Consider the following 22153-nt stretch of genomic DNA (forward strand, 5'->3'; position numbering starts at 1 on the left):
ACAAGGCAAAGAAAAATAGGCAAACCCATAGTAATAATGAGAGATAGTCATATTACTCTCAGTAACAGTCAGTAGATGAAACACCAGGAGGATGCAGAGAACTTGAATAACATTATCAACTTAGCAATAACGTCAGCAACTTCACAGAATGTATTTGCATATGTTTCTAGCTGTGATAACAAGATCAAGTGCATTCATTATCAAATACAGAGTCTATCAGTAAAACAACTTAAAATATTCAAGTATAAGCATTAATTTACATCTCAAATGTAAATAGAGATTAGTATTTCAACAAATGAATGCTTGCTTGTTCTTTTGTTTTAGGTTTTGTGATTTAGAAATAGTTTCATAAAATAACTCAGGTTAGCCTTGAATTTGTGCCAGATCTCTTGCCTCAGTTTTCTGAGATCATATGCATGTGTCGCCATGCCCCACTGATTATAAAGACTTAACTACTATTTATTTTGAGTACATATTGAAAAATAGTTTAAAAGACTTCTCTGTCTTAAAACAAATTCCAAGACTAATTCACATATAAAGTTTAAAGTAGGAAGTTTAAAACCTGCATTTCATGAGGCACATAATTCTACAGAACAGTGTCTGTAACCCCTCAGAGGAGGCAAAATCATTCCTTATAACCGTTTGCTGAAAAATTTTGTTTGTAGATCATAAAATAAATCTGAAGACATTTTAAACAAAATATTCAATATACATTTGAGCTGAGATGCCACTGATTGTAAAATATAACATGAGTTTACTTTGTTTAACGAAACAGTAGTTGTTCTAAACTAAAATATAAGTTAGGTGGATGTGGAAGTTGTGAGTATCTGGAAAAAGCTGGATAAAAACAATGCCATGATCAGAATCTATTACATGAATTCTTTTTTCCATTAAAAAATAGAACTTTGCCCTATAAAACACATGAAAGACTTAATGTGATGTCATAAGAGCTTCTGAGATTTTAAAATGTAAAACATATATGCATTCTGTACTGTTAAGTGGCTTATTTACAAATATGAAAACACAAACAGATGTGGGCAGTTTAAATTATAACCTAAAATGGTTTCTACTAAATGAGCTTCGTTGAACTGAATGCAATCTGATGTCTCACTGAAATAGCTGTCCAAGCCTGTGGATTTCTGGGCAGGTTTATACATTTTTTGCCTTGACGACTTGAGTAAGAAAATTTTTCTCAAGCTTTTTGTTGCTTCATAATGTACCAATAGCAAGGATACACAGGCCTTACCTAACTTAAAATGTTATTGACTCAAAAACATTTGAAATGTGTGAGTTTCTTAAACTTTACCCTAACCCTTGAGCTATGTGTTTCAATTGATATCTTCTGAAGTCTCAAGCTCTGTATAAGGGTCGATAACTAATCACTTAATGCAATGCCTTGGAGCTACCTGGGGTTGAATTATAATATGCAGCCAGAATCAGGCACCAATCTCTAAGCCTTTTTGTTTCCAGAGTTCCACAGAAACTGATATCAGTTGATAAATGAAGAGTTCCAGGAGACCAGAAGTTAATAAATAAGAATTTCATATCCAAAGAGCTATAGGGTGTTTATAGTCAAAAAAGCACATAATTTATTTCTAGGAAAATTAAATTTCCAAGTTATAATATACAAAAGAAAACTTCACAAGAATTTGTTTTACTTGGATGATCTAGTACAAAATTTGTCTATCTCTAAAGTGTCTATGTGTCACATAATCAAGGAAATATGAATATTGTAGAACAATTGCAAACTAAAATATTTTTCGCAAGTAAATGTTTCTTCTAATACTGTTGGGCCAAAATTATCTCAGGGTTTGTACCTCAAGGCCTACAGGACAGAAAAAAGCCTGGCTCAAGTTCAGGGTTTAGACTTCATGTCCTGTAGGACAGAGAAAGGCCTGCCTCAAGTTTCAGTGAGGATGAGACAGCAAAAACTAGATAGATGTCCATCCAGGCAGGGGGAGGGTTTGGCTGCCTCTCATTGGCTGGAGGTGCCCTTACATAACAGGGTGTCACTTAATCTTTATAAGTGGATGCTCACAGTAATAAATTGAGTTCCTGCTTTGGCTCGACTCCCTATTGCATCTGATTGTGGGAATGGGCAGATAGCATACTCACCTTTTTCTGGGGAATAAGGAGGATCAAGAAGCCTATTATAATACCACTAATTTATTTATAAAATAATAGTAATATTTGTCTTAGCAGTAAACATATGTTAAATATGAATAATTGTCATTCATTTTCTTTCTCTTTTTGTTTTTTTTTTTTTTTTTTTTTTGAGACAGGGCTTCTCTGTAGCTTTGGTGCCTGTCCTGGAACTAGCTCTTTAGACCAGGCTGGCCTCAAACTCACGAAGATCCACCTTCCTCTGCCTCCCGAGTGCTGGGATTAAAGGCATGCACCACCACCGCCTGGCTCTGTCATTCCTTTTCTAAGTTTGGAAGACATAAAGTAAAATTCATATACCCATGTCTTGCTGTATAGCATGGGGAATTTTTATGAATAAAAATATTTACTTTATTAGTAAATAGGTTTTACTATCATAATCTCTACTGAAAACTCTTTTATTTGAAACTCTTATTTAGCATGGTTTATTGTATGCATTGTTATTATTTTTAGAATATATTCAAAACTGATTGGGCATTCTTTTTATTACTTACTCTTTTTTTTTTTTTTTTTTTTTTTTTTTTTTTTTTTTTTTTTTTTTTTTTTTTTGGTTTTTGAGACAGGGTTTCTCAGTGGCTTTTGGAGCCTGTCCTGGAACTAGCTCTTGTAGACCGGGCTGGTCTCGAACTCACAGAGATCAGCCTGCCTCTGCCTCCCGAGTGCTGGGATTAAAGGCGTGCGCCACCACCGCCCGGCTACTTACTCTTTGCTAAATATTATGCTTTACGGTTTTGTGTTTTAAAGGATGTGTGTTTGTGTATGCTTATTGGTTTCTTGTCTGTTTTTTCTTTCTTCTTTTTCTTTCTTTTTCTTATGTGTTTTTTGCCTGTTTGTCTGCTTTGTTTTCTAAAGAGAGAGCGAAAGAAGAGACATGTAGTTCGATGGGTGGAAAAATGGGGAGGAGTATCTGGGAGAAGTTGAGAAAAGCATGCAGACCAATTACCTTATCTTTTCTCTGTTTTTCATCCTGGTACACAGTCCAGTGCTCACCATCATTGCTGTAGGCTAGTTTGTATGAACCGACAAACTGCACATGACCAAAATCCTTGGCTCCTTGTGTGATGATGCCTGTCACTTTGGTAGGGACAAGAAGATCAACCTAAAAAGAGAAGAACACAGTCAGTAAATGGAATGAATTAACCCACTATAATTTTGCAAAACTTTTGAACTCAAGAGATTGAAAAACATAAATGCTAAGAGAAAATCCTCCTGGTTATTTGTACTTTGAAAGAGATGAATGCATTCATCATTGACTTATATTTGTATCTTGCCATTAGATATATAGTCTAAGATGTTTTCATCCACCATGTGAAAGACTTTAAAATAAAGCGATGGTCAGTTTAGCTTACCAGTACTTCTTATATTAAACTAGTTCACTTGTTGTGCAACCATATGACACTGACCTTGTACATTTGTGATTATAATTTAATGTACAGATTTAGCAATCAATTCGATCACAGAAAAACAAAGTAATAGAGTATGTGGTCAATTAAACACCAATTATTGTTTCACAAAGAGGAATACAGACAGTATGTGACACTTGATAATTAAATATTAAATAAGATTCCCACTGAGTTCCTGTGAATTTTGTTGAATTCAGGGATGTATAGTTGATTGATATTAATAATTGTGCATTGAGAATTCCCTTTCAGAAATAATTTGAGGATGAAATTAAGTGTTCAAAATTGAAGGACATATGTAAGGGCAACTGGAAAAAAGAAAGGAAAATGAAGAATTAACAATATGAGAGTCTAACTGTATATTTAGGCTATTATATTTTGTTTTTCCTACAAAGTGGTGAAAAAACTATGAATAAATCCTATTAGTCATCTGTACTAGCTGACTAGCAGGCAAGTCTCCTGCACGCAGGCTGCCACAACATCGGACTTGGTAATCAAAAAGGTCCATTCTGTCCTCAAACTCATTCATCCCCCATGAGTTCAGCAGCTCCCTGAGACACAGATATGACTACACAGAGTTGATCAAGAGGTGAGTGACAAGCTCCAGAGCTGGACATCCCAGTCTGTAGGCCCGAGGCCCTGGGGCAAACTTCAGGTCTCTCCCCCACCTACCTTAGCTGTGCTAGTCATTCAGTGGGCAGGATGCCCCAACCCCATCAGACCCTGTAATCTGCAAGTTCCACTTTGCCTCCAAACTCATCCATCCACTGAGACCTCAGAAGCTCCCTGAGACACAGAGGGTGACTGCACAGAGCAGATCAAGAATGGTTCCTGAGACAAAGGCAACAACTGCAATCATCAGTTCAAGAGGGGATCCCTGAGACACAGACACTGACTGCAAGGATTAGAGTAAAAGGCAAGGAAACTGCCTGCAGCAATTGGAAGAAGAGATGGGTAGGCATCAATGCAAGAATACATATAACAACCTAAAGAACAATATTATAATGCCCAAACCTAGTGCTCCCACAACATGGAGACATGAAAATCCTAACCCAAAAAAAGCAGAAGAAATGACCTTAATATAACTTTATGAAGATGACAGAGATCCTTTAGAAGGAAATGAAAAATTCCCTTAAAATGGAGGAAAAGACAAAAATTGGAAGAAATAAATAAATCTCTTAAAGAAAGTCAAGAAAATCAAGAAAAAACATCAAAAATGTGAAGCAAAACAGTTCAAACATTTCAAGACATGAAAATTGAAATAGGCAATAAAGAACACACAAACTAGGGGAATTCTGGAAATGGAAAATCTGGGTAAATGAACAGGAACTACAGATGCAAATACAACCAGCAAAATACAAGAGGTGGAAGAGAAAATCTCAGGAGTAGGAGATATAATAAAGAAAATAAATTTGTCACTCAAAGAGAATGTTAAATCCAACAAATTCTTAACACAAAGCATTTATAAAACCTGGGCCACTATGAGAAGGCTAAGCCTAAGTATACCAGGGATAGAAGAACTCTAGATCAAAGTCACAGAAAATAAATTCAACAAAATTATTGAAAAAACATTTTAAAAACTAAGGAAGTATATAATGATGATACAAGAATGCTACAGGACACTATAGAGATTGGCAAAAAAGTCTCCTTGCCATATAACAAACATACAGAATAAATAAAATATTAAGAGATGCAAAGGAAAAAGGCTAAGAAACTTATAAAGGCATTCCTATCAAAATTATATCTGATTTCTCAATGGAAACTCTGAAAGCCAGAGGTCCTGGCAGATATGCTGTAGACACTAATAGACCATGAATGCTAGTCCAGACTACTATACTCAGCAAAGCTTTCAACTACCCATAGACAGAGTAAACAAGATATTCGATGACAAAACCATATTTAAACAAGTCATACACAAATCAAGTCTTACAGAAAGTATTAAAAGGAAATCTCTAATCCAAAGAAGTTAGCTGCAGTTACAAAAACATAGGCAACAGATAAACTCATACCATCACATCCTAAAGAAGAGAAATACACAAAAAACCTCCAAAAATAATAGAATTAGTAATCACTGGTCATTAGTATCTCTTAATATTGATTGCTTCAATCCACCTTTAAAAAGCCACAGGCTAACAGAATGGATATGAAAATAGAATCCATTCTTTTGCTGCATACAAGAAACACACCTGAAACTCAGAGACAGACATTACCTCAGAGTAAAGGGTTGGGAAATCCATCAAAAGTGATAGAGAGGGATATTTCATACTCATCACAGGAAAATTCCATCAAGATGAAGTCTCAATTCTCAGAAAGTTGTGAATCATCTACCTCAAACCCAACAATAACACTCTTGGGCATATACAGAAAGGATGCAAATTCATACCACAAGGACATTTGTTTAATTGTGTTCATAACAGTATTATTCATAATAGCCAGAATCTGGAAACAACTTAGATGTCCCTCGACTGAAGAATGGATAAAGAAAATGTGGTACATTTACACAAAAAAGTACTACTCAGCAGTAAAAAACAATGACATCTTAAAATTTATAGGTAAGTGCATGGAACTAGAAAAAAAAAATCCTGTGAGGTAACTCAGACCCAGAAAGACAAATGTGGTTTGTATTCATTCATAAGTGGATATTAAACACAAAGCAAAAGATAAACAGCCTATTGTCCATGATCCCAGAGAACTAGGAAAGAAGGAGAACCCTAAGAGAGACACACGTAAATATCCCCAGAAAGGGGAAATACACAATTTCTCTTGAGAAAATTGGGAGCATGAGGGTGGAGGCAAAGAAAGAGAAGAAGGGGAAGAAGATGGGAGAAGGAGATTGGGGAAGAAAACATGAAGGAACAGGGTGGCCAAGATGCAGATGCAGGAGGACAAGGAGAGAGCAAGAAAAGAGATAACTTGATTGAGGGAGCCATTATGGGAATAGCAAGAAACCTGTCAGTAAAAAATTTCCCAGAAATCGATGGGGGTGACTGCAACTAAGACCCTAAGCAATAGTGGAGAAGAGTGCCTGAACTGGCCTTGCTCTGTAATCATATTGATGACTACCTTAATTGTCATCATAGAATATTTTTATCCAACAACTTATGAGAGGCAATGCTGAGCTCCACAGCTAAAGCACTGGACAAAGCTCCCAGAGTCCAATAGAAGACAGTGAGGAGCAATAATATAAGGAAAGAGGTCAAGATTATGATGGGGATACCCATAAAAACAGTTGATCTGAGCTAGTGTGAGCTCACTGACTCAGGACTGACAGTGGGGCAACATGTATAGAACCAAAGTAGGCCATCTGAATGTGGGTGACAGTTGTATGGCTGGTGCATTCTGTGGGGCAACTGGCAGTAATGATTTATCCCTAGTGCTTGACCTGACTTTTTTGAGCCCATTCTCTTTGGAGGAATACCTTGCTCAGTCAACATATAGGAAGAAGGGCCTTGGTCCTACCTGAAAGTGATGTTCCAGACTTTGTTGACTCCCAATGGGCAATCTTACATTCTCTGAGGAGTGAATTGGGGGTGGGGTGAGTGGGTGGAATGGGGGGGGGTAGCAGAAGATGGGGAGGGAGTAGGAACTGGGATTGGTATGTAAAGTGAGAAAAGATTGTTTTAAAGAATAAAGAAAAAAGAAAAATAAACAAATAAACAAATAAAAACCCCTGATGTGGAATTCCCCTCTGTATGCTGTGAATACCATTGGTTAATAAAAATACTGGCTTAGGCCTGTGATAGGGCAGAGTAGAGGTAGGCAGAGAAAAATAAACTGAATGCTGGGAAAAAGAAGGAGGAGGCAGAGAGAAGCCACGGAGCCACCATCGGAGACAGACATGCCTGAACCTTGTCAGTTGGCCATGAGCTTCATGGTAAAATATAAAATAATGAAAATGGGTTAAATTAAGATGTAAAAATTTGTCAATAAGAAGTTAGAGCTAAAATGGTCAAGCAGTGATTTAATTAATATAATGTTTGTGTGGTTATTTTAGGAGTCTGGGCAGCTGGGAAATGAACAAGCAGCTGCTTAGTACAAATTGGCACTCCAACATGGTCGACTATATCCGTGTAAAACCTGAGAGGGCTTGGAAACAAATTCTAGACCATAAAAAACAAAGTTTAGCCCCATATTTTTTCCCTAACGGGCTTTGCCTGCTGGCAAAATGCTGGGGTTCCTTTAAGAAAAGTCATTCTGATTCAGCAGTAGCCAAAAAAACAGCCAAGCAGTTTTGAAACAGCAGCTTCCTGGCCATGGGCTGTGCTGCCAGCACAAACTCTGATTCTTTTAGGAGGCTGAGCATTTAAATGGATATTGTGAGCAGAGTGCTACAGCATGCTGAATGGCAACATAGACCTGCCCTATGGCTAGAAAAGGGGCTGTAAGCATGCCTCATCCTAAAAAGACTTCTGCCCCTCCATGTTGGACTGGGCTGAGCAAGCAGGCAGGGCCTTGTTTTCTCTAGCAATGCTGCCACTTAGGTTTTTAAGAAGTGCTTAGCATTTTAAAAAGCAGTCCTGGCCAGAAAAGGATTACAGATATACAATAAAGACAAATTCAGATGGAAAAGACTTCTAAATGGGTAACAGTGTTTGATAAATGTACATAGGCTTGGGAGAGAGAAGAAAAAGAATATAGAGCATTATAAAAAGAAGTAAATAGTTTTTTAAAAAGGGTAAAGTTTTTAAAGAGACAGAGTAGAGACAATCATTGATTAAAAGCAGTAAATTAAAAGCCACATAAAGATGGAATATACACAGAGAGACAGGATTATGTACACTATTGTGTTTTCTTTGAATTTTTTTGACTGCAGAGAGATGTTTAATTGTGGAGACTGATGAGCTAAGCCAACATATATATTTTAAAAGTATCTTGAATTCAAAATATGGGTCTAAGGATATGTTGCTTTGGAAAAGAGGTTCTTCTTTTGTTTCCACAGAGGATGAGAACCTGTGGAATTCCTTGAGACTAATGTGATTTTTATGGACCAAGACCCCCTGAAAGGTTGCCTTGAACACCCCTCAAAAATCACTTTGCCCAATAAACAGTAAGAACTAGTTTATAGAGAACTATGCCTATATTCCCAAATATTGTACATAAATGATTGTTTATATTTAAAGGGGGTTATCTATAGAGATTTGCACTGGTATGAATCTTGGTTTATTGATACAAATTTAAAGTTAATTTTGTTATATGTATATTTCTGCTCTTGACTATTGTGGTGCAGCTCATTTAAAGTGTAATATATAATTAAGAAATATAGGTTAGTAGATAATTATCTATAAGAGTCAAGCTTGTAGTCATGTTAGTTAGGTTTTCTAGATGTACTGGGATGTATTTCTGATGGATAGGCATTCTCCAAACCTTCCAAAGACTACAGAATATGGCATTTAAAATGTTTAAGAAGCTGGGCAGTGGTGGCACACACTTTTAATTCCAGCACTTGGGAAGCAGGTAGATCTGTGTGAGTTTGAGGCCAACCTGTGCTACAAAAGCTAGTTTTAGCACAGGCTCCAAAGCTAAAGAGAAACCCTGTCTTGCAAAAACAAAACAAAAATATTTTAAGAACTTAGGACTTTTTTTTATGACAATGAGACACATCTGCTCCTAGCAGTACTAATCTACTTCAAGAGGATGAGAGGCATTAAAGAGGCTCCTTATGGAGTTGGCTACACATTTGGGAAACTGCTCTTGAATGAACTGCTTGACAGTATGCTGTGTCAACTGGACATGCAGGAGTCATGGATAATGACTGCTGAATTTACCTAAAGGTGAGATGACCTTTCGGGGGTTCCTGCTTCATGAAAGACTCTACTAGACATTCTGTAAGATATAAAAGAAAGTGTCTGGCAAACTGCCAATATAGGCAGAACTATCTTTAAAATTTCCTGCTTTATGGAAAAGTCTTCTGGATACTATAGGCTGGAGGCTAAAGATGGATGCCCCAATGGTACAGAAGAACTTGGGTGACTGTTCAGGAACAAGATGTCTCTATTATTTCTAGAGTTGTGTAAGTTCCTTACAATGTACTTCTTGTGATATTATATACTTCTGGAGGCTTTGATGGAGTTGAAGAATTTATAGTTACAGTTTTCCTTAGTTATGATAAAAGATAAAGCAGATATAAATATTGTAACTGTAATTCTTGGTTAATACCTGTTTTGTTATATGTAATTTTACTATGTTAAAATTAAAGCCTTCCTTTTTATTTAAACAGAAAAGGGGAGGTGATGTGAGACTCTCCTCTGTATGCTGTGACTACCATTGATTAATAAAGACTGGCTTGGCCTGATTGGGTAAAACAGAGATAGGCAGAGAAAACTAAACTGAATGCTGGGAGAAGGAAGGCAAAGTCAGAGAGAAGCCATGGAACTGCTGCCAGAAACAGACACACCAGAACCTTGCTGGTAGGTCATGAGCCTCATGGTAAATTATAAAATAATGGAAATGGGTTAAATTAAGATGTAAATCTAGCCAATAAGAAGTTAGAGCTAAAAAGGACAATTAGTGATTTAATTAATACAGTTTATGTGTGGTTATTTTGGCAGTCTGGGTACCTGGGAAATGAACAAGTGGCCTCCACACTACTACTTGGCACTCCAACATGTGCTAGCTACATCCACAAAAAAAAAAACAAACTGCAAAATCTTAAAAAGTCATTTTAGACACAAAAGAACAGAGTTAAACACAGCTTCTTGGTAGCCAGCATTTTGCTGGTGGCATGCTGCTGCTCCTTTAAGAGATTAAAGGTTATGTTTTTCTGATTCCACAGTAGCAGGATAAAAAGCTGCATGGTTTTGAAATGCCAGCTTTCTGAGCCATGCTGCCAGTGTGACATCTGGCTCTTTCAGGAGGCCGAGCATTTAAATGAGGTTTGTGAACAGAGTGCTACAGCTTGCTTAATGGCAACATAGACTGGCTGTGTGCCTAAAAATGGGGCTGTGAGCATGGCTCTCAGAGGCAGCAAACAGCTCTGCCATGCAGAACTCTGTAGACAGGCAAGGCCTTGTTTGCCGTAGCAAGGCTGCCACTTAGGTTTTTAAGAATCACCTAGCCCTAGTCAGAAAAGGATTACCAATACACAGTAAGGACAGTTTCAGAAATAAAAGACCTCTAAATGAAAAACAGTGTGTTTAAAAAATGTACATAGGCTTGGGAGAAAGAAGAAAAAGAGTAAAGAGATGGTAAATGTAATATAAAAAAGTACAGTCATAGATTAAAGAAGTAAAGATAATAAAATATAGATCAAGAAAAATAAGCCATATAAAGATAGAATATACACAGAGATATTGGATTATGAATATTATTATATTTTCTTTGAATTTTTTGACTGTGAAGGAGATAAGTACAGAGAGACATTTCATTTTATGGGCTACTAAGCTAAACCAATTTATATATTTTAAAGATATCTTGATTCCAAAATTTGCATCTAAGGATATGTTGCTTTGGAAATGAGGTTCTTCTTTTGTTTCCACAGAGGATGAGAACCTATGGAATCCTTCCAGACTAATATGGAAAAACCCCTGAAAGGTCACTGTTGACACCCCCAAAAATTACTTTGCCCAACTCCTGACTGAGATGAACCTAGCATACAGGACACACCATGAAAATCCTGATTAACATCACCCCCAACCAAAAGGAAATAGTCTACAGAACTACACTGTATTCCCAAATATTGTTTAAAATGTTTTTTATATTTAAAGGGGGATATGCTATAGAGATGTGTATGAAGCTTGGTTTATTGATACAAATTTAAGGTCAATTTTGTTATACTGTGTGTGTGTGTGTGTGTGTGTGTGTGTGTATGTATATATATATATATATATATATGCTCTTAATTAAGGCATTGTGTTTGTGTAGTTCATTTAAAAATGTAATGTCAATTAAGAAATATAGGTTAATAGATAATCATCTATAATAGTCAAGCTCATAGTAATGTTAGTTAGGTTTTCTATATATAGGGAGATATATTTCAGTTAGATAGGTATTCTTTAAATCTTTCAGAGACCTTCAGAATACGGCACTTATATTTAAGAAAATTAGGACTTTTCATGACAATGAGACACTTCTCCTGGCAGCAGCAACCTACTTCAAGAGGATAATGGGCATCTAAGAGGCTCCTTATGAAGTCTGTTAGCCATTTGGGCAAAAGACTGTTCTTGCCTAGGCTGCTTAACTGGACATGCAAGACCCACAGAGACATGACTGCTCATTTGCCTAAAGGTGAGAATGGGCCTTCAGGGTTCCTGCTTCATGAAAGAGTCTGCCAGACACATTCAGGACATAAAAGAAAGCAATTGGTAAACTGCCAATATAGGCAGAACTGCCTTTGAAATTTCTTGTTTCATGGAAAAGTCTGCTGGGCCTGTAGGCTAAAGATGGATGCCCCAGTGGTACAGAAGAATTTTGGGTGACTGTCCAGACATTAAGGTGTCTCTCATTTCTAGAGTTCTGGAAGTTGCTTACAATGTACTTTCTGTTTACTTAGGTAATATTATATCCTTCTGTAGTCTTTGATAAAGTTGAAGAATTTATATTTATAGTTAGTTTTCTTTAGATATGATAAAAGAAAAAGTAGATATAAATATTGTAAATGTAATTCTTGCTTGGTAGCTGTTTTGTTATATGTAATTTTATTATGTTAAAGTTAAAACCTTCCTTTTTATTTAAACAGAAATGGAGAGGTAATGTTGCATTCCCCTCGATATACTGTGAATACCATTGGTTAGTAAAGACTCTGTCTTAGGCCTGTGATAGTGTAGAACAAAGCTAGGTGGGGAAAACTAAACTGAATGCTGGGAGAAAGAAGGAGGAGTCAGAGAGAAGCCATGGTGTCGCGGCCCCAGACAGACATGCCAGTGGTGTAGGAGGTTCTTCTGTTCATGTGTTGCTCTCATTGATTAATGAATAAAGAAACTGCCTTGGCCTTTTGATAGGGCAGAACTTAGGTAGGTGGGGAAAACAGAACTGAATGCCAGGAGGAAGAAAGCAGAGTTGGAGAGAAACCATGGATCCTCTGCCTGAGATGGACTCTGGTTAAAATCTCCGGTAAGCCACTGCCACGTGGCAATACACATATTAATGGAGATGGGTTAAACTAATATGTAAGAGATAGCCAATAAGAGGTTAGAGCTAATGGCAAAGCAGTGTTTTAATTAACACTGTGTGGTTATTTTGGGTGTAAACTAGTTGGACAGCTGGGACAAACAAGTGGTCCTCTCCCTTGCAACATGCCAAAACCTTGCCAGCAGGCCACAAGCCTCATAGTAAAATAGAAAATAATGGAAATGGGTTAAATTAAGATGTAAAAGCCAGCCAATCAGAAGTTTGAGCTAAAAAGGTCAAGCAGTGGTTTAATTAATACAGTTTCTGTGTGGTTATTTCAGTTGTCTAGGAAGGCGGGAAACGAACAAGTGGCCTCCTTCTATAAAACGCTATGAGTGGAAAGTATAAAAGAATTGAATGAAAAACTAAGATATTATGTAGTAAAATTATTAAAATATAAGTGAAACCTGGGGGTTATGGATTCTTTTCATCCAATGATATAAAACAATTCCAAAATTTTCCTACTTACTATAAACTCATTCTTGAATCTTTTTTACAACTTGCAACTCTAATGAAAACCCAACTTAGAAACTTGATTTTCTTGGCAGGCAACTTTTTAAGTCACCCTTGTTTTTCTTTTTGTTTATTTCTGTGTGCTATTAATCTTTTTTGCCTGGACAATGCATCATCTTCTGACTATTTCCAATGACTAAGCTCCGTGCCACATCCTTTAAGTTATCATCCTTTACCACCACAATCTCATGTGTACTTCCAAAAACTGTGTTCTTTTGTTCCTATTTCTGGTCTTCTCTCTTATGAATTTGCATGGTAACTCCAAACAGATGGTCAGGGTCAGCTATAGGTCATGAGTGATAACAGATAGCCGTGGTGCATAAATAGAAAGAGATCATATTTAGTAGCACAAATATTCATCGAAAATATAAGAAAATTTTCCTAGGTATTAAACTGTGGGTTTACACACAAAATGTATGCAAATGTGTTTGTGTGTGTATTTAAATTTATATAGACTTTTTCTCATTTGGATGAACTTCCACTTTAAATAGTAAGCTAAATTTAAATGATTGATTAAGATAAAGAAATGCCTCTACCTGTTTGTGAAAATATTTCAGTAGAAATATTATCAATGTGTTATGTCATCTAAAACACCTCATCAGTCAAGCAAGAATGCTGGATAGCAAATGTGATGTTTTGGGAATGGATGTTGCCTCATACTGTTCTAGAGGTATCCCGGCATATTCAATATTCGGTTCTTTAATTGGCCAAGTGCTATATTATCTCTTTACACATGAGAAAACAAATATGTAGAGAAGTAACATAACAGAACAAACATTTTAATGGTTAACAGGGAATAAAGGTCGAGATTCTATGCTAACTCATTCTGTTTCAGGGTTCTACCACACAGATGAATTTTTCAATCATTGAATTATACTTTCAATGAATTAATGATTTTACCTTTCCTTTTTTTCTTGGGATACTGAATAATTTGTGAGGAATGACTATATTTATTAAAATCACAATATATAAAAAGCAACAAAAACAATGCTGCTGTGTTTTAACATGAATTTTTTCTCTGCTCTTTGGCTGACTCAGCTTAAAAATATGGGTAGCTTTTACTGTTATATATGCAAATTTAGTTGCTCAGAGACATGTGGTCAAAGCCTGATGTCTATCATAATGTTCTTCATGTTTATTGACATTCAAAACAGAAAAATAAATAAGTACCTGATAGCAATGAACCACTGTGTACCATCACAGACTGCAAACACACAGGAATTCAACTGCTCAAGGGTATGAACCACTCAGGGTGGACTCTTTAACCCCAAATGCCTATGAATCCTCAGTTGAGATTTGAGAACAACTCTTATGGCATGCATCTGTTTCTGTGGTGATTCCTGCAATCATCTGGGTTTCCTACTGGGTGGAGATGCTTTCTCCTAAATGCCTTGACTCTTTCCAAAAGGTATGTTTTCCACCCACTCTAACTTGCTCCCCTCCTCTAGCCTTTGTTTTAAAAAATCTAGAAATGTTTTTCTCATTCTGTTTCAATTCAGCCAGCTTCTGTACTTAAACAGGCAGCATAGGCAGCAATCTGTTTCAACCTGGACTTTATCCTAAATTTCCCTGCACTAAATTTAGAATAGCCATAAGAAGGCTTCTTTCAGTATAAAACAATTTTGACTCATATGTGAAATGAACTTGCTGAAACAGGGCACACACAGAACTACCCTGAGCAGGAAATGGGGAGTTCTGGCCAATGACTGGTTTCTCCTGTCAATCTGAATTGAAGTGGAACTGTAAACTTTTGGGGTAAAATACTCGATATTCTATTAGATTTCCATCTCCCAAGGTACCTCTCAAATAGGATCAACTGTTTAGGGCACTGGGCTGGTTCATGTCTCTATATTTGCCATAGCACACTGCATCTTGTTTGAATCTCTATGACAAGAAACTTACATGTAACAGTTTCTCAATAAAAGTCTTGTTGCTTGAACTGGAGCTGATTCTTTAGTAGGTTCCCTGAATAGGAACAAACTGATGGCTAAGAAACAATGTCATCAAGTGTCCTGCCAGAAAACACTCTCTGCACTATCTGCCTTAATCCAGTTTGTTTTGTCTTCTATAAGACATAATATTTTTGGTCAGGGCAATGAAGTACGGTAGTTCTAGCATAAAGATTATTGGTAAAAGCAAGTAGCTAATATGTCTTTAATGTTTGGAAACTCAATTTTGAGAGTCAGTGCTCTCACACAGCTGGAGGTGGATGCTCCTTATCTGCCTATGTGCTCATCTTTCTCTCTCAATCTCTATCGGGAAAGTTAAATAAGCCTCTGCAGAAGGTACCATGAAAATAAAATGCTGTGTGTTATTTTATTAAGGTATGATAGCCAGCCTTTATAACTGATTTGATCTCACTAGTCTAAGGTTTAGACTCCTTAAAATATTGAGGATGTTTAGTAATATATGAATTTTAGAATCCCTTATCATTATTTCTTTGTTAAAATAGTTATTTTCCAAAAGTAGTTTTAACCATTTAAGGTAGCAATTTGTTTTATTATGCTATATTTTAAAAATTAAAGGTTAAGTAATAAAAATCCTATGTGTGGTTCCAGGAGTAGCTTTCTGACTCAGGTGGTCATGCAGTATTATGCAGGACAATTGTAATATGCCACCATTCCAAATATCCAGGTTATTATCTGCCCTGGACTTTAATTAGAGAAAATCCTATATTTAACAGTTCCCTTCAGTAACAAATTCTACAGAGCCATATGCCAGCTTAAGCTTCATACCCATATGCTGTCAGCCTATGATGGTTAACTTGCTAAAGTGATTAATTTAGCATCATGGAATCAGTTCGACTCAATATTTTAACTTAATGGTTCAGGTATCTTGGTGGTTATGAGCCTGTTAGAGTCTTAAGGCTAATAAAAGGGAATTATATTCACAAAAACTAATAAGGCCTTTTGTTTTAACACAATTCAAAGTGTTTTCATGAGCTTAGCTCACAGTGTATATGCAGCTTTGAATTTTGTATGATTTATCTTGGGTGTTTTGCATATAATAATAACAACAAGTTGTGGTGTCTATATTATATTGCTTATTGCAGAACATGATCTATGAAAAATATTTTATCAATTCCTCTTTACCATTATTTTCTTCCAGTTCTTTTATCCAGAGCAAGAACATAAGCTAAACTTGTTTATGTTTCATTGTTCATTGCTGTTGCTTCTTTGTAGACAAAGAGATTGCTCTTTGAGTCACAGCATGCACTGTCTGCATTTGTCCACATTACAGGATTTTATCTGCTGTACAATTTCCCTCTACTACTCACCAACTCTCTCGTAGAAAAGTTTGTTCATGACATCCCCCTAGAAAGGTCAGTTTTCAATTTCATGTTCTGAATTGGCACTAAATGACATTTCATTTCATTTTCCTGCTTTTTTACTCTCACTATATATATATATATATATATATATATATATATATATATATATTCCTTTTTAATATCCTATTACAGATCTTCTTTGAGGTTGATAGTTTATCTAGCATTTGTAGGCCCATAGATATGACCATGCACTTTAATTTACATTTGACTTTATAAATTTTAGTTTTTCCTTATAAAAATCTAACTTTTGTTTGTGATTGTATAACATTTTGTGCCTTAAAAGACCTGTTTAATTGCATCATCTAAAAATTATTTACAAGTGCTATAATTTCTACTATATTTTTCCTTTATTATTTATTTGTTTATTTATTTATATTTATTCAGTTTTAATATTAAGCTATCCTGGGTTCATATTTATATGTATGTATTGTATGTGCATAAATATGTACATGTGTGTGAGTACAAGCTTATTTAAACCCATATTTATGTGTGCTGTGGTATGGGAACATACTATATTTTTGTAATTATAATTTTCTCTAATTGTTTAGTGATACATTTTTAAAAATCTGCATCCTCGCCTGCCTGATTATTATATGATTGATGCTTTCTTCTTGAAGTTTTTACTATCGATCATCATTATTTACCAGAATATCTCTTGGTAAGGATTTCATTTATGCTGATTGATATGCTGATTGATTATGCTGATAGAATGATATGGATTTCACAAGCTAAATTCTGTTTCCTGAGAGACAATGCAATAGGACTTAAAGGTTTTCTTGTCTCACATTTAACTTCATTCAGTTTTCAATTTTTGAGATGTTATGTATCTCCATATTTTCAAGTGTTTATTTTTCTTCTTAACCCTAAATACCAATCATTCAAATACTAAATCTTTACTTATTTTCTTATTTGTAGCATTTTCCCCATCATCATTTAGTTTTTATAATTCCACCATGTATTCTCAGACAGTTTCCCCATTTGTCTTCTTCAATGTTAATATTTTTATTTCTAGCCATGTATCTACAGCATTGAAATGTTTAAATTTCTTTGTTAAACATAGGTACAATGACTTCCTCATTGTTTTAGCATTCACTTCCCCGCATGTTCTAGAGAATAGCATCTTTACATAGAGTTCTACAAACAGTTGAATACACAGAAAAATGGATCATCTCTTCCTGCTTTTTCATAGCCTCGGGACACTTTTCTCTCCTTTGTTGTACTGCATATTAAGAATAATCACCTCGGTTCAATCATATGAATTCTCTTTTCCTTAGATTTGAGAAGGGAGAATTGTTGTTACTGACCAAATGAACTTCCCTTTCCAATCATCAGTGTAAGGAAGTCTCCTTGATTTTCTCTCAGACTTTCCTCTATCAACACTATCTCTGGCATCCTTCCTAAAGCCTGGCAAACCTTGACATGGTTCAACTGAAGCTGACTGAAGGACAGTTCTGTTCTTTCTGCTTTTCTTCAAATAGAGATAGGGCATGTTATTTTCTTGATAATATGAAATTTGAGTGGTCTCTTATTTTTGTTTAAATGGAGATTTTGTTTGTATAACTGTAGTTCCCAATTAGGTAATTTACCTTCTATCATATTATTATCAGTTTTCTCCTCAAGATGTAGAATCTTAGGGTCAGGAAATAATCCTTCGTTATTCACCCTGTGCCCTGTGTACATGAAGCATTCCAGTGACATATTTTGAAAGGTTTCACAAGTTACAATAAATTAAGTAGCATACTCACTGTATCCCTGCTCCCTTCTTGCATGGTCTGTGATACTGGATGTTGGTTTCTCCTTATCAATGGCTGTACTGTTGCCACCTTGAATTTCTGGATGCAATAAAGTGGCCACAGGGCCCTCAGCCAAGGGTGCCTTTGGTTCTGGCCTGTTTTACTGATTGAAGTATCGGAATTTCATAATATGATTACAAGAGATGCTGTCCAGAGACTGAAAAATTGGTGTGCATAGTGCAAGGACTATGGAAGGGATCAAAGGCTGCAACACTTATGATGAACAAATTGAAAGAGTTAAAAAGATGTAAGTGAATTTTCCAGAAGCTCAACAGAGAAAGTCTTTTGTTTTGTTTTGTTTTGTTTTTCGAGACAGAGTTTCTCTGTGGCTTTGTAGCCTGTCCTGGAAATAGCTCTTGTAGACCAGGCTGGTCTCGAACTCACAGAGATCTGTCTGCCTCTGCCTCCCGAGTGCTGGGATTAAAGGCATGCGCCACCACTGCCCGGCTCAACAGAGAAAGTCTTAAACTTGATTCTGCTCTATCAACTCTGAAGGAAGCTTTGACATAATTAAGGGAATCCCATTAGACTTTGCTCGTATTAAAAAGTATTCCTTAGTGAATAATTTAAAAATACTAGCAAACTAATATAAATATTATTAAATATACATAAATTTGAAAAAAGTAAGAAAGGCCAGACATAATGTGCTGCTGTAGACTTGCATAACTTAATGATGCTCCACTAAGGGAGAATTACTTATCTTTTTGTCTTTTTTATAATAAGTAAATCATAGTAATTCCCCGTTATAATTTTGCTTTTAAATTAATATGAAAACTTATACTTAATTATATTTATTATTAGATAAACATGCTAGTTATTATCCATTATCTCTAATTTCTATATTCTAAAAATTAAGCAGGATGAAGAATATAGCTTCAAAATCTAGGAAGAAGAATTGCACTTTTCTTGGTGTATCATTGAAAGTGACTTTCTGCTGAGTTCTTCAAAAGCAGGGCTGCCTCAGGAGAGAGCAGAATTAACTTACCTTCTTCATTCACCTTTCAAGACTTATTCTGATTAGGCAAGAGCCTTGACTTATTTATTCCATGAATATAATTCAGAATTATCATTAATTGAATCAGTCTTCAATTGATAAGGCCATTACTTACTGGTTGGTAATTTACTAATACAAGTCATTGATCAAAGAGTATTGCAATGCACAATAAAATTTTTGAATATATTAAAAAATCTGTTGGGGCCAAACTGAATGAGCAAAGAATACTATCAGCAATAACTTACATATAATTTAGAAAGCAATGATGTTTCTTTTAAGAGAGAATTGGCATAGCTTGTCATTGATCAATTTCTAAAAGCCCAGGTGTACATTGTGTAGCTGAAATTTTGCTTCATGCTCCTGAAAAGATTTCTGAAAATATTATTAAGAATAACTTTAATGATTCATCCTACCATAAGGACATTTGCTCAACAATGTTTATTTATAATAGCCAGGAGCTAGAAAGAGCCTTGATGTCCTTTGACAGAAGAATGGGTTTAAAAAAATGTGGGATATTTTCACACTAAAGTATTGCTCAGCTGTTTAAAAATGGCAACAGGACATTTACAAGAAAATGGATGGATCTAGAAAAAAATCATTCTGAGTGTAACCCAGACTCAGAAAGATAATATGGCTTCTATTTGCTTATAAGTGGATATTAGCTGTTAAGTAAATAATATTCAAGCTAAAATCTGTAGACTTGGTAAGTTTAGGAAAGAAGAAAGGTCTAGGGGGCACATGGATCTCTCTGATAGGGAGAAATATAATAGATTATATGAATAGACTTGGGGCAAGTGGAAACAGGAAAGGGGGTCAGGTGAGGAAATGGAGGGGAGACAGGGTAGAAGGAAAGAATGGGGGGAGAGACAGCTGGAATTGAGGGACATTAAAGAAATTATATGGAAACTTACAGCAGTGGAAACTTTCTAAATTATATGAAGGTGATTCTAGTGTGTTCTGCTAATGATGGGGAATACAGAATCTCAACCAGACTCTCTTGTTACCAAACAAGGCTTGAGGTAGTGGACTGGGTTGTACTCAATTGAATTGTAGGTCAAGGATGTACCATGAAATCCCCAAACAACCAAGTCTGTTGGTAAGAGAAAGAGTTGCTTTCCACAACCTGACAGCAGGGTCCCATTGTTGAGGACAACACTTGTATAACTCATTGAACATGAGAAGTCAAGATGGTGGCTTTTACCCTAAGTTTTAGTCTCATTGGTGCATAAAGGTACTCTGACATCTACTGAAAGAGAAATGTATACACTAACTCAGCTAGAAAAACCTCTGATCTATAATATCAATCTTTCTTGTCTGCAAAACATTCTAGGGAAATGGTGGTACAGTGCTTGTGGGCATAGCCAACCAATGTCTGATTTTATATAAGGTTCATTCCACAAAAAGGACTGAAGATGCTTAAAAGTAATCCCACACTAGCTCAAAATTGAGTATAATAAAGGGTTATTTATTTATGGGTAGACTCACAGATCAGAGTCCTCTACATGAAAGGGGAACGGGAACCAAATCCAGTAGGTGGGAGAGAAAGAGGGTGCACAGAAGCTTTATGGCTGCATTTATAGTATAAGAGACCATGCTCAACTGGGCTGGTATCTTAAAGTCTATTGGCTGAAGGAGTTCCCACAGCAAACACACACCTAACACTGTTTGGGTAACCAAAAACCAGAGGGTAGTTAGCCCAGAGACCTAGGGTCTTAAAGTTGATGTGAGTGTGGGTGCTGTGGGACAATGGTCTTCTATCCAGTCACTTGTATTATTTTTAACAGAATGCTGATTGGCCATTAGCCAGGTAGGAAGTATAGGTGGGGCAACCAGGCAGGAAGTAGAGGTGGGGCAATGAGAATGCTGGGAAGAGGGAAGCGAAGTCTACATTTGTGACCCAGAAGCAGAGGAAGCAGGATGTGACTGCCTGGCCAAATAAGGTACCAAGCTGCATGGATAACTCAGACAAAAGTTATGGGCTAATTTTAGTTATAAGAATTAGTTAATAAGAAGCCTGAGCTAATGGGCCAATCAGTTTATAACTAATTTAGACCTCTTTGTGATTCTTTGTGACTTAACTGCTGCAGAACTGAGCGGGACAGTCAACATGTAGGATTAAAAATCACTTGAAGTAAGCTCATTATATTAAACTACTCTATATTTTTGCACACATGGTCAAGATTTTTATAAACCTCCAAGTTATACCTTACTTTTGCACCTTTAATTAAGGAATTTGTGATATCAATTCCTCATCACTTGATTATTTTAATTTACCTGTGTTTAATATCTCATTGGGAGCATTAAAGACCAAAATTGTTGAATTATTTATTCATTGTTTCGTTTTGAAGAAGGGTCTCATTATGTAGCTCTGGAAGACTGGAACTAGCTGTGTACCAGGCTGGCTTTAAAGGCAGATCTGTCTGCCTTTACTCCCCTAGTACCGGGATTAAAGGCATGTGCACCACAACTTTTTAACTGTAGTTGTAACTTGAAAAATAATTGGAAGTATTATTGCATAATTAGACATAGACAGTAAGAAATACAAATTATTTTTATTTGATATTTGCACGTTAAAGGTTTAGAAATCAAAAGAACTTTTTAATGAAATTCTGTTTTAATTAAGGGAAGAATAACATAAATTATTAGATAAATGATATTAAACTATAATATCAGAAGTTATTTTACAATCAAAAGAGAAGCAATAAAAACAGAAATAAAAATTACACCTAAAGAGGTTGTTTTGGTATGTCTTTTCCAATAGGAAAATACCTTGTGCATTTCAAGAAATGATAAATGGAAGAATCTTTGCAACTGTTTCTTTTAAGCACAGCCAGTGGTGGAACAAGGCAATGTC

The 22153-nt window shown here is 35.9% G+C and overlaps 1 protein-coding gene across 2 annotated transcripts in view; it reads right to left on the minus strand.

Moving 5' to 3' along the window:
• Nucleotides 1-22153, minus strand: part of Edil3 (EGF like repeats and discoidin domains 3) — a 453408-nt gene that overhangs the window by 30172 nt on the left and 401083 nt on the right. For both annotated transcript variants that reach the window (XM_038323644.1, XM_038323643.1), the window contains one exon: nucleotides 3107-3262. In XM_038323644.1, the coding sequence (XP_038179572.1) occupies nucleotides 3107-3262 (156 nt within the window). The remainder of the gene's footprint in view (nucleotides 1-3106; nucleotides 3263-22153) is intronic.

The sequence above is a fragment of the Arvicola amphibius genome, chromosome 3 (genome assembly GCF_903992535.2).
Source record: "Arvicola amphibius chromosome 3, mArvAmp1.2, whole genome shotgun sequence".
NCBI lineage: Eukaryota > Metazoa > Chordata > Mammalia > Rodentia > Cricetidae > Arvicola > Arvicola amphibius.